Raw genomic sequence first — 14,584 nt, 5'->3', positions numbered from 1 at the left:
GGACTGGACTCACCTGAAATCTAACTGATTCTCGGCCCACCCCACCCCCGCCCCACCTGCCTAATTCCCTTTGATTTATCTCCCAGATGGAAAACAAAGTAGTTCTCCAAAACTTAAGTCTGATCATGCATCTCTCTTGCTTACATCCGTTTACTGAAAGGGAAAAAAGTAGGCCTCCCTCTCGACATCACCCCACCCCGAAGCCACCGGGAGAAGCATGGCAAATCACTGTGTGGGGTAAGGATAAAGACTCGTTTGAAAAGCACACTCAATCTATCCACTGTTTCTGTAACAGAGTACAGAACATAAAGCTTAACAAAGCCTTCTTAACTAACTGAAAAACAGACAATGCATTGGTTTTTTAAATATTGAAAACTACTCTCTTATAAGATAAAATAGAAACACTTGGTCCAAGTCTATCTTTGTAAATGGAGAAAAGCCATGTAAATGAGCAATCACTATCAACCTCAAATATTCAAACACACACAGCTACCATATCAGTTTCAGGCATATACACTTTCTAAGGTCACTTTCTAAGAATGTGGATTTAGGGATATGGGGGGTGGGGGGGGAGGCTTATCATATCTAACAAAAGTAACTCAATTTATCAATATAAAAATAAGAAGTTATCTGTGTCCATTGTTTATGCTTATATGCATACAAGAGGACAATGAGGGAAAAAGGGGACATATGTAATACTTTCAACAATAAAGAATTTAAAAAACAAATAAATAAGAAGTTATCATGTGTTTTGCTAGGGTTTCAAACTAATATTTCAATGAAATGTTTAAAACATCTTTCCCTCTTTGAGATACACATTTTATGTGTGGGAAAACATTCAAGCCCCAGGCAAGTATCTTTAGCATCTCCATATGTTTTAACTCATAGCGTTTGGAAAGTTTGCTCTGCTACTAAATGGTTTATAGGCAACTCTTTCTAGGTTTAAAAATAAAACAGCAAGATGTCATCTGGCTACTAGATCTGGTCAATGACAAGGAATTTCATTTAAGTTATGGACATTTAAACTTAGCAAAATGTTTTAATTTTATGCCATTTCTTGATTCTCTCAGTAATAAAACATGTAAGGCATAAGTATAATGCAAAATGAATTATTTCTTCAATTTATGTGGACTCTACACACTATTTTCATGAAGAAAACCAGAAATACAATTTGGAAGTAATTCTAATGCAGCCAATTTAGGTGACAGCACTTGGGAGTACAGCTGAGGGAATGACTCGGAAGTCAGTGGAGTCTGAACTGATTTCGTGTCTTCCTCAACTTCTATTGCAGTTTGATCCTTGTTAACGTGATAGAAGGGCCCAGAAACTCCCTTTGCACTATGTCCCATACCCCTTTCTTCTCTCCTAGCTCCACTCCCCACACACCCAACTCTGCAGGCCCTGTCTGGACAGACAGCCGGAAGCTGGGTCTTTTCAGTGTGAACCAGGTCCTCTATTGGACATGTTTGCCCTGGAGCACATGTGATTCCTGGCTTTTCAAACCTTTAGAGGAGAATGAGCATCGCTCCACCCCCGTCTCTTCCTTGCTGATGGTCCTTCATCTGGAAAGGAAGAATGGGAGTCCACTCCCTGAGAGGCCCAAAAGATGTCGTTAAGGAACAGACGCTGGAGCCAGACTCCCCGGAGTCAAATCCCAGGTCTACCCACTCCTTACGTGTGTCCTTAGGTAAATAACTCAATCTCAGTTAACGTATCCTTCAGATGGAGATAGGAATATTAGCCTTAGAGCTGTATCACAAGCAAATACATTGGAAGCATTTAGAAAAATTCCTGGTACATAATAGGCAAGCAATGTTAGCTCCTATTCTAATTATTATTATTATTATTATTCTCACTACTATCACTGCCACCATACCATTACTAATGCGGAGGTAGGTAGCAATGAGAGGAGGTGAAATGTCTGGTCACATTCTACAGGCCACAACAGAACAATGCCACTGGGTTTATGTGGGCAAATGGTCTGGATGCAGTTCTTTAATATATTGAAAAGGACGATGAATGTAAAGGACTGAGTAAAAGAATGAATGCACTTTCACAAAGGTTATCTTATTTCATCCTTACAAGCAGCTGGAGATGAAGCTCATTATTCAGAGGAGGAAAATAAAATCTGGGAGGCAAAGTACTCTTATCATACCAGAGCCACCTCTGGGGAATACAAAGAACAGCACAGAAAGATGAGCCACACTGGGCTAATACAGAATATTCACAATAATAATTCATATTAAGTCTTAGTTACAGGGAAAAATATTCAAGCTCCAAATAATTTAAGCCAGTGAACTTTTAGAACACCACCCACTTATCTACTGACTATTATCTGTTTTATTTTCTCTGTTAGCTGTGCATAAATTAATTTTCACAACAAGCTTTGTATTTTTTTAGAGTAGTATCTATCCTTTCCTTAAAACTCTCCAAGCATCTAGTTCACTATTTGGTAAATACCCGATTTAATACTATCAGGATAATAATGAAGATTGCACTCACCATACTTAGTAGAACACGCTGAATTCCAGGGGCTCAGTAATAGAAAACTATGGGGGTAATGTACAGTCCCTTTAACGAGAAGAGGAATGAGAGGTGGGGAAGGTGAATTCAGCTATTGCAGACAAATTTTAGGTGGCTAAAGGGAACAGCATTAAGTAGCAGTAAACTCATAGCAAAAGATTTATGTTTTTAAAATTCTCCTTCAATTCTTCTGATTATATCAAGCAGAAAGTCTTAATTTGGCACTAATTTGTCTTTAATACCTTCATAACACCTGCCAATATCTCTTTAACAGAGAAAGATTTCAGGCACGGAGCCTTGGCAGACAGCTAGCCAGTATATATAATTGTTTTACTTTTAACAGAACTTGAAAAACTGCTATGCTCTATTTACAGCAACTTTGGCTTCTTATTTATAGTAGTGTTATAATGTTTCCTTAGGGAAGGGGGGTCTGGGGGGGATTACTTGATAGGCACTGCATGTTCTTATGAGGTGATAAAACGTTTTGAAACCAGAGAGAGCTGGTAGTTGCATAACATTGTGAATACATTTAAAACCACTGGATTGTATGTTTTAAAGTGGTTGGTTGCATGTTATGTGCATTTACATCAATTTTCAATGGCATTTATAATTTTTAAATAAATAATTTTTTTTAATTAAGTAAACAGCAAGGCGGTCTATAGATAGGAATTAGGAGAGTAGTATGCAAACAAATGAAGTTTGGGAAACAGGCTTAACTAGAGAAACTGGACTGGATTAGTATGGCTGAGACTGCAGGGGGTGAACGGTAGCACTTGCATAGGTAGAGCCCAGCAAACTAATTTTGGTAGCTTTTCAAGAGACTAACAACCTAGTACCTTCTAGGCTGAGGTGACTTCTGGTGGCATACCAGGTATCTTCAAGGGCTCAGGCAAAAATCCCAAGGCAGGCAAAGCATCTTCTGAGTCCATCCGCCTCCTGTTCTCAATCTGCAGCTCCTTTCCTCTCCCTCACCATTCAGGTGCCCACTGTTCATAGGGACCTCTGGTCACTTGATGCCCAAACCATTTATTTTTCATCGTCACTCAAAACTCCTCTGTTTTAAGTATAGGCTTTAACTATGTTTTGAAAGAATTGATATTAGCCTCGCCGAAACCGGTTTGGCTCGGTGGATAGAGCGTCAGCCTGCGGACTGGAAGGTCCCAGGTTCGATCCCGGCCAGGGGCATGTGCCTGGGTTGCGGGCACTTCCCCAGTGGGGGATGTGGAGGAGGCAGCTGATCGATGTTTCTCTCTCATCGATGTTTCTAACTCTCTCTCTCTCTCTCTTCCTCTCTGTAAAAAATCAATAAAATATATTTAAAAAAAAAAAAAAAAAAGAATTGATATTAGCCTTTCCTACTTCACAAGGTTGTTGTGAAGATCCAATGATATTTGAGACATGCTTTAAAAGTACTGTATAAGCTCTGGATTCTAACTCATTAGTGGGTAATAAAATTAATTTAATAGATTATGATCAGTACCTTCTTAGAAACAAAAATGAATGAAAAAATAGATAAGAATGCATTGTATATTGCAAGATTAGAAGCTGTTACAGTAAATGTCTATTTCAGTTTTGGATGTGTATGCTGGGGTGTACAGATATGTGTGCAGTCGGCCACAATGTAAACTGTAATAGACTATGGGTAAAAAAAGAAAAATACAATTTTCTAAGACAAATCAGCCCTTTCTCTGTCATATTTTCAGGTTGAGAGAGCATAAGAATCTGTCTTTTAGAATAAAACAGGGTTATCCCATGATGTACACAAGTACGGGCCCATCACCACCTGTCCCATGTGCATCAGTGTTTTCTACCCATGAGGGTCACACTTTTCCTGCGAAAAGTACAGTAGTTCCCTTATCTGCAGTTTTGCTTGCCAAGGTTTCAATTATCTACAATTAACTGTGATACAAATTATTAAATAGAAAATCTCAGAAATAAACAATTCATAAGTTTTAACTCTTGCACCTATGAGTGGTGTGATGAATTCTCATGCTGTCCACTCCCTCGTACCTGGACATAAACCACCCTTCTGTCTGGCATAGCCACACTGCATACACCACCCACCCATGAGTCACTCAGCCATAGCGCCAGAAGGTCAATGATAACCTAACGCTACGTCACAATGCCTACGTCCTCACCTCACTTCATCTCTTCACACAGGCACTGTTATCATCTCAGATCATCATAAGAAGAAAGCTGAGTATAGTACAATAAGATATTTGAGAGAGTGATCACATTCACATAGCTTTTATTACAGCATAGTGTCATCATTGTTCTATTTTATTATTAGTTATTGTTGTTAATCTCTTACCGTGCCTAATTAATCAATTAAACCTTATCATAGGTATGCACATATAGGAAAAAACATTGTATATGTTTATATATAGGGTTCAGTACTATCTGGTTTCAGGCTTGGACTGGGGTCTTGAAAACGTGTCTCCTGCAGATAAGGGGGGGCTACTGTAAAATTCTTTATCAGATAGCTTTAAGTGAGAGTAATTCTTTATATAATTAACTATAAGCAAATTTGGGCAAAGACTTCAAAAATACTTCTGAATTAAGATCTGATCCTTGCATTACTTTGTAGAATAGAGTTGAAAGCCCCAAAAACTCTGTTAAGTCACAAAATGGGTAAATATTTAAAATAGTCTGAATTACTGAGGTTTAACAGAATCTTGCAATGTTTTCCATTTCGGTCTCACATACAAAAATGAAAGTTTCTGAGACGTTGTAAGAGATGTGGACAATCATTAGAGCTTGAGTAATCAGCAGGAGAAGGAAGGAGAAAGAAAAGGCCAGGTGGATTCCCGAAGCATCCAGGGCCTGGGAGCCCAGTCACTGCTGGTTGCGTCACATCCGTGTGCAGTGAATCAGAGTCGGCTAAGAGAATGCACGCAGACCAGAGAACTGTTTCACATTTTTGGCTCAGACTTTACTTTCTGTATATAAAAGTCCTACTAGTGACTCGAGGAGTGAACATTTAACATTTACTATGTTGTTTATAATGGTTAGGACAGTAATGTTTGGCCTCGTCAGCTTACAGAATAAATCTCGGCTGTCCTGAGCTGAGGAGCGCGGCTCAGGAAGTTTCTCCCAGAGAGAGGCATCCCTTATATAGGCTTCTAGAGTAGACTCTGCAGGCGCCCAGAGCCTGGCCCTTTTAGAAGACGCAGCAGTCCTTCTACACACTGCACGGGACTTGACTTGTGCTAAGAAAATCCCAACAGTCTTTTAAAAAAATAACTGGGGAGCATTCATACCATATTGTCAATGAATACAAGATAACAATAAAAGTAAAATTAGCTGTTCAAAATTTGCTAAAATAACACAATATTGAAGCAGGCTTTCATGCAATCTAAATTCTCTACTCTCACACAGCCTACTTACCATAAGAAAAACCAGGCATCATGAAAGGTAATAATCAAATGGGTTAGATGGGATCATTTTCTAAATTAAATTATCTATATTATACCAGTGTACAAGACTTTTAAAAGACATAATTTTAAATACTGTGGAAAAATTACCTTTATTAAATATTACCCATTTGTCAATTGTTGCTTTAAAAACCCTAACGAGGCCAAACATCACCTCCACCACAGGCACTCTTGCCCAGAAAATGATCTGGACGTCCGTAACCACCAGCCCCCAACCATCACCTTGCTTCTGCCTTTGTCCCCATGCAGAACAGCCAATGAGATTCTTTTTTTTTTTTTTTAATATATTTTTATTGATTTCAGAGAGGGAGAGAGAGAGATAGAAACACCAATAATGAGAATCATGGATCGGCTGACTCCTGCACACCCCACACTCAGGATCAAGGCCACAACCCAGGCTTGTGCCCTGACTGGGAATGGAACCGTGACCTCCTGGTTCATAGGTCAATGCTCAACCACTGAACCATGCTGGCCGGGCCAGTGTGAATCTTTTTAAAATATAACTTGGATGACGATTTCATTCTTCTTGTAAAACCCAATGGCCCTATTACCCTCAGAAGAGTCTTCAAACTCTTTTCCATAGACTCCGAGGTACTATTTGATCTGATATCCTCTGCCCAACCTTTTCCCATTCACGCTTTCCTACGAAGGAAGGCTTCTTAATCTGACCTGTGAATGTGGGGAGAATGCTTGTCTCAGATCTTCCCTTTTCTTTCTTTTTTCCCATTTTTTAAAATATGTTTTTATTGATTTTTTAGAGAAAAGGAAGAGAGTAGAGAAAGAAAAGCATGGATGAGAGAGAGAAACATAATTCAACTGCCTCCTGCATACCCCCTACTGGGGATCGAACCCACAACCTGAGCATGTGCCCTGATAGGAATCAACCCAGTGACCTCTCTGTGCATGGACAACACTCAATCAACTGAGCTACACGGCCAGGGCTTCTCTTTTCTTTCTTGTGTGCAAACTGCCCTTAGGGAGTAACTCTCTGCTTCTCCATGCCATGAGTCTTCCTGGGGCAAGCCTGCTCAGGTTCAGTGTTGATGAGACTGGGGTGAGGGTGAGGGGACAAGTCTGTCCAATTCCAGGAGTTAGTCAGCAGGCACATCTGGCTTTCATCTTCCTCGACCATCAGTAACAAAGGGGGACTCTGGCCTTCATCTGTCCTGCTTTAGTGATTAGTCTTATTTCCTCATTAGATTCCAGGTAGGGAAGAGGAGTGCTAATTATTAGCACGGAAACACACACGCTTGTAGGACACACACCTTATGTGAGTACAGAAAGGAATCTAGAAATGCTCACCTCTGGATGGTGTAATTATAAGAGGCTCATTTTCTTCAGATGCTTTTCTATTTTGGGTAAAAATTTTTACACATAACTATGGATTACTTTTATAATCAGAAAAAAAGCCAAAATTAACTTTCTTTGGAGGCCATTAAGAGGGCAAAGCTTGGGATCTGGTTTTCAGGGGAAATTATGAGCTATGCTTTGGATACATGTATAATGAAATTGAAAACAGAGTTACAAAATGACTCTCTATAATCATGACTGCACACAATGCAGGTAGAAATGTCTGGCCTTTAAAAAATAGTTCATAATTACTTTCACTTTAATTTTTTGGCTAAATTCAAGTCACCAAATAGTGACAAAAATTACATCATTCTCTATTTAATCTACATAGGCCCTCTGGTCAATTTATTCAACATAATGGAAATATAACATTATATTAATTGCTTACTTATAATGTTTATTCATTTGACTCCATAACAGAAGCTTTTATTCATATATTTTAAAAGAGAGATTTTTGGTTCATGACTGATTTCCATTTTTTCCCTAAATATCAACATACACCCATGAGTATACATATATGTTTTCTATTCCTAACATATTTAGGGGAAATTCTTCTATTTTACTTACAGGTTAACATTTTTTAACCCTGGCCATTAGCTCAGTTTAGATGTTTAGAGCATCGTCCTGATACTCCAGGTTTTAGGTTCAATCCCTGGTCAGGGCACATTCAAGAATCAACCAATGAATGCATAAATAAGTGGAACAACAAACTGATGTTTCTGTCTCTCTTTCTCTTTCCCTCTGTCTCTCTCTTCTCTTCTCTTTCCTTCTTCTTCTCTCTCTCTTCCTCCCTCCTTCCTTTTCTCTAAAATCAATCAAAATTTTAAAAAGTGATAAAATGTTTTAAGAGTACTTATAAAACTTTAAGTTTTAAGAAACACTTATAAAACCACAATGAGATAACCCTGACACCCTGTTAGGATGGCTATCATATAAAAGATAAATAAGCCTTGGTGAAGATGTACAGCAACTTCTAGCGACTGGTCATCATTCCACAAAAACTGTAAAACACCTGGGAGCTAAGAAGAACGAGGAAGAAGACGACCAATAGTTACTAAGAACCTGTTTGGTGCAACAAGTCTTATTCTAGGTTCTTTAAATACATTGCCTAATATAAACCTCAAAATAACCTGAAAAGGTGGGGATCGTGCCCTCATTTCATGAATAAAGAAAATGCAGTGCATAGAGCTTAAGAAACTCAGAACTGATCGACAGAAAGTTCCATGTCTCGGGTCTCACTGACACAATGTGCTAGAGAACTAGACAGCAGACTTTCAGCTGTCATAGACAGTCTTCTAGACTCCCAGTATTAAAGCCAACGCAAAGACAAAAATCTCTATTTGAATTTTCAACATTGCTGTTTCTATCTTTTATAGAGATACACCATTTTTTCCCAAAGGATGATACTAGAATCATTTTCTAAATCACTTGCTTTTTTAAAATTGTTTTTTTAAATGTCAATTTCGCCCTGGTCAGGTGGTTCTGTTGATTGGAGCACTGTCCAGTACACTAAAAGGTTGTGGGTTTGATTCCCAGTCAGGGCATATACCTGGGTTGTAGGTTTGACCTCTGGTCGGGTCACATATGGGAAGCAATTGATCAATGTTTCTCTCTCACCTCTCTCTCTCTCTCTCTCTCTCTCTCTCTCTCCTTTCCTCCCCCCCCCCCTTTCTTTCTCTCTAAAAATCAATGAACATATCCTCAGGTGAGAATTTTTTTTAAAGTCATACTTCCCCTATAATATGCTTCTCTCCCCCCTATATGCAGTCTTTGACTGCTTAACTTGAGCAGCTGGGTAAAGGCTGTGAATTATTAAGTGATCAGTGTTTGGAGAAAGAAGGGAAAGATCACATTTTTGACTCATTCTCAGTTAGGTGGTAGGTGCTCAAAAATACCTGGTGAAATTTTCCTGACCTACATAGATAGCTGGATATATAAATATATACAGATATAGAGATACTAGTAGCCCTGCGAATGAATCTGTACGCCAGTAGGTCGCTGCCACCCTCCTGTAGCTCTCTGCCCACTGCCCTGCCCTCCTGTAGCTCCACCCGTCCCCCGCTCCTCTCCCCTCCTCATAGCTTGCTGCCCTGCCCCCTCCTGTAGCTCTCCGCAGCCCCCTTGTACCTCGCTGGCCCACCCTCCTGCTGATCCGTGATCTGGTCATGATGCGCTTGGTTGTTACGCCTCAGGGCATAACAGCTAATTGGCATATTCCTCTCTTATTATATAGGATGGAGAAAAGTACAGAGGGATACATACCAAGTAATTTACAAGCATTTGGGGTAGAGATAGGATGATGATATCACAAAGGGAAGGCAATTAATAATGAAATAATAGTAACAGATTTTTTGAAAAGTATACATTTCACATGTATAAAATTAAGATTCAATTCAAATAAAAACTTTTGAAAAAAGCAAATTAGAGTTATACATATTTACTTACAAGGTTGTCCATGCTATATTCAATTAAATTAAGCGCATTGCAATCCTCTCTCTATGTAAAAACAAATAAAACCTCTTACTCCCTATTAATAAAGGGTAAGGTAAACAAGGCCATAAATCAAGCAAATGTTAACATGGGTTAAAAAGTCAATTTTGCCCTGGTTGGGTGGATCAGTTGGTTACCTGACGGTGACTGGAGACACTTAAAGATTCAGGGTGCAGTGGGTGTAAGTTACTACTGGGGACTTCTTTCCTGCAATCTCTCTCCATCATATGCTCTTACTCACCAGCGGAAACCTGCCCAGGAGCTTATCTCCTGATGTGATACCCAGCTCTGGCCCCAGCTTCCCCTGCCCCACACTTACATGCAAATGTAAAAATATAAATAAATATCATGAACGGGATGTGGTATAATAAGCTATACATTCATGTACTATTAAATTCTAGCAAAATAGAATCAAGGACTATGATTAGCAGAATGGCTAGAAAAGATGGAAGAGGGGGGAGGAGAACTAGCATTCAAACTGCTTTATTTTCTACAAAACTGGAAACAGAGGATACTCATTACCTCAAGAGATATGCAAGGCCAATCTTTAAAAAAATATAAAGGTTCTAAGAGAAAGACACACACATTAATATATATGAACCATGTTAAACAGACACTATTAAAGCTACCCAAGAAAACTTCTCGGTTTAGAATTTCTATGTTTAAATCAACAGCTCCCAGAGACAATGAAAGCCAGTTACTTAAAAATTTACTGCTTGGCTAAAACTCAGTTTACAATTCAAAGGATTTTTTAAATCTCTGTGCTGTTATGAAGCTTTACAGGGTTTATAGTGAAGATGAAAACAGAAATAAAGAGATCTGACAAACAGAAAATGCCAAAGCTATTTCTGGCATTATAAACATGGGTTCTTTTTTCACTGCCATTACTTTTTACCTTATTCCTAGAAAACTAACTTTAACTCTTGTGCTGAAAAGACGGCTACTTTCCTGGGACCCCTTTCAAAATGTAAATGTTTTATTTGAAAGACATTATTTTCATAATTTTTAAAAAGAACTAGAATGTAAATCCCACGATGGCAGGAATTATTTTTTTAATTTTTTAACTGATTGGTTTTGAGAGAGAGAGAAAAACACTGATTTGGACAACACTTTAACCAACTGCGCTACACAGCAAGGGCCAGGAATTTTGGCTAATCTGCAATATTTCTAGTGCCTAGAATAGTGCCTGCCATATAGTAGGTACTTAATAAAAATTTACTGAATTAATAAGTAGACCAGAACCCATGGACACAGACAAGAAGGTGGTAAAGACCTGGTGCGGGGGGCGGGCTAGAAGGAGTCAGTGGTGGATAGAGGGGGTATATGTAATACTTTCAACAATAAAGTTTTAAAATAAAAAATAAAATAAAACTAATCACTGTTGAAAAAAAAAAAAGAACCAAATTGTTACTATAACATTAGTCTAGATTTTCATTTTAACATTAGTAATGTAGAATCATTCTACTTATCAAAAGTTCTGATTTTACCACATATACAAACACCCCTCCTTTTTTAAATGTATTTTTATTGATTTCAGAGAAGAAGGGAGAGGGAGAGGGAAAGAGAAATAAAAACATCAATGAGAGAGAATCATGGATAAGCTGCTTCCTGCCCACCTCCTACTGGGGATAGAGCCCACAACTCAGGCCTGTGCCCTGACCAAGAATTGAACCGTGACCTCCTGGTTCATAGGTCGACCGTCAACCACTGAGCCACACCAGCCAGGCATACAAAGCCCTTTTTAAAGCTTATTGGTAATTCACAAAATTAGTCGAAGTCTTTTATATTCATTATTTCTATGATTATAGAATTCTATGGTCCTCTCCAATTCAAATTGTATTTATTCTAATAATGACCTAAACTGTAAAGGAAAAATCTAAAACCTATTCAAATGGAATATTAAGACAAAATATTTTTTAAATTACTACAGAAATAACTGCAAAACAATGGCTGTATCATCTTGGACATTTCACAATTTTCTTAAATCTTTTAAAGGGTATTTTCTAGCTCTCTGCTTAGCCTTGCTTTATATTACCATCAAATCCTTCATTTTCAAAATCATGTACATTTAAATGCTGTATAATAAACTGCACTGTGCTTCTTAATTTTTATACCAAACAACCTAATTTATTTTAAAAACAAAATTTAATACACATTAGAAAATACTAAGCTGGTATATTTGCTGAAATGCTGTTTACTGCAAAAGTTCCAATGTTTTATCAACTAACACTGAAGTTTAAATTAGGGCTAAACTCAGGAAATTGATCTTCATAACATTTTAACATTTATCTTATATATAAGGTGGTTTTCTTCTAAGAAAAACGGACTTAAATGTCCTTGACTCACCGTCAGATTCCGGTCCCAGATCTGTATGCTTCCGTTCTGGCAGGCAGCTGCTATGAGGTTTCCATCTCTACTGTATGTGCATGTGGTGGGAATCACTTTTTTACCCTGCATCGTCCGTGGTTTAAACACACTTTTTTGTTTCTTTGGATTTTCAACTTCCCATGTCCTCACAGTCCTAAAAAAAAATAAGGAGACTGTCATGTACCAAAAAGAAGGGAGTTCAAAACACAAAATGCCCATATAGACTGCTTCAACTTTTAAGCATATAAATGTAATAAATATTTTTAAATGAAATGTGCTCTGTGAAACATTCTCCAGTTATAAATGAGGTTACTCTCTGCAATAAGGTGAACCATGTTGTCAAATCAAAGAGCAAATGGCAAATTCTACTTCACATCTATTAGATTCGTTCTGACCCTCTAAGGCAGTGGCCTCCACACAGTCCTGACTGATACACTCTGATCAGTAAAACTACACCACCTACATACACACATTACTTTCTGAATTACTTAAATGTATTAATGCACCATTTTGTAACATACACTAGAAAGCACACTGAAAAAAACAGGTCATTAACAAAGAATGATGGCCTGCTCTACGTCCCAGGCAAAGACCTCATGCCTCTTGGGGAGGAGTAAAAACAAAGCTGTCAGCCCCTGAGTTTTCACTAAGTAACAAGCAACAGCAGTCTAGAGCTAGGGTGGGAACAGAATACAACAGATTTTAAAATATAGTATATCAAAATTCATGGTATTCAGTTACTACAGGACACAGAGAGAAATACAGCATTAACTGTACATATTAGAAAAAAATACCTCAAATCAATGACCTACCATTCAACCTTAAGAAACTAAAAATAGAGAAAATTAAATCCAAAGCAAGCAGAAGGAAGGATATAATAAAAATGAGAGTACAAAGGAATAAAATAGAAAACAGAAAAACAGTGGAGAAGCCAAAAGCTGGCTCTCTGAGAAGTTCAATAAAATTAACAAATCGCTAGCAAAATTGATGGGAAAAAAACAAACAGCAATGTAGACAATATCAAATATTGAATGAAAGAGAGGATATCATTATAGAGCTTAACAACATTAAAAGGATAAGAAAAGAATTTTATGAACAAATTTACATACATACACCCTACCCCAAGCCTTCCCCACACTATTGTCTGTGTCCAGGGGTTATGCATACATGTATATAAGTTCTTTGGTTAATCTCTTCCTGTCCCCTCCCCACTTCCCACTGAGATTTGTCAGTCTGTTCCATGCATATATATATGCCTCTGGACCTATTTTGCTCATCAGTTTATTTTATTCATTAGATTCCACATAGGAGTGAGATCATGTGATAGCTGTCGTTCTCCACCAGCTTGTTTTGCTTATTAGCATAATAATCTCCAGGTCCCTCCATGCTGACACAAAGGGTAGGAGCTCCTTCTTTTTTACAGCCACAAAGTATTCCACTTTGTAAATGTACCCGCTCATCTACTGATGGGCACTTGGGCTGTTTTATATGTGGTACTTTTTCTGCATGTAAATATCCACTGTTTTGTAACATTTGTATCTGAATATTCAAACCTTACCCTTGCTGAACATATTCTGTCTTGCTTACTTGTCTCCTATCTCAGGTCACTATGCCTCCCACAGTTAATATGCGCAAAACATTGAGAAATAACTTGTGTGCCTTTTCTTTCTACAGTCAGCTCTGCAACCGGGAGGATAAATTATTATGGTTTCTCCTTTTTTATAACTGAACATCTCTAAAAGTCAGCTGATACTTTAGAATTATGATATGAAAGACCACACACAAATATCATTGTCATTATCATGCTTGTTTAATGTTCTTCATCTCTAAAACTGGAATAACACTGCCACAATGAGGAGTTATGAGGATTAAATGAGATTAGGGATGTAAACGTGTCCAGGACAGCACTTGGAACACAGTAGGCACTCAATAAATACTAGCTCCTTTCTCTCTTCCTCTCAGACCATAAATAAGATATTAAAGCTAATAAACCCAACACTAAGTATGTACCATTTATTTCAATTGTATAGTAGCAGGTTGAGCTGGTTATCAAATAACAGAAGAAAAGAAAGCAGCTAATGTGGCATATAAATGTACGAAATATAAATTTAGGCAGAATCTGATGGTGACTAATTACACTATATTTTATGGCTCTGATTCTCTGAGTCTTTGTCTTCAAAAATGGATGCTAAAGTACAAGGCCAGTAGGTATCTGTCAAAACATTTTATGTTAAAGAACACATATTTTGAAACTTGAAGGGAGATCTGGTCTTGTAAAATTAAAACTGTTTTATAAAAATGATTTGAAAATAGAAGAAGTATCTGCCTGGGCCTTTCTGGAAACACAATGAAAACACCCAGAAGACAAGAAAAAACACAGGTGGGTCGTTATATTGCCCCAGGCACAAATGCTTTCTGTC

At 37.9% G+C, this 14,584-nt stretch overlaps 1 protein-coding gene across 3 annotated transcripts in view; it reads right to left on the bottom strand.

The window, feature by feature from the left end:
• WDR70 (WD repeat domain 70) overlaps positions 1–14,584 on the bottom strand; it is a 203,020-nt gene that overhangs the window by 76,166 nt on the left and 112,270 nt on the right. For all 3 annotated transcript variants that reach the window (XR_004967437.1, XR_004967436.1, XM_036308389.1), the window contains one exon: positions 12,144–12,318. Coding sequence is in view for 1 of the 3 variants with exons in the window: in XM_036308389.1 (XP_036164282.1) it covers positions 12,144–12,318 (175 nt within the window). In the remaining 2 variants the exon portion in view is untranslated. The remainder of the gene's footprint in view (positions 1–12,143; positions 12,319–14,584) is intronic.

The sequence above is a fragment of the Myotis myotis genome, unplaced genomic scaffold, assembly GCF_014108235.1.
Source record: "Myotis myotis isolate mMyoMyo1 unplaced genomic scaffold, mMyoMyo1.p scaffold_m19_p_5, whole genome shotgun sequence".
NCBI lineage: Eukaryota > Metazoa > Chordata > Mammalia > Chiroptera > Vespertilionidae > Myotis > Myotis myotis.
This window is presented reverse-complemented; position numbering and strand designations above follow the sequence as displayed.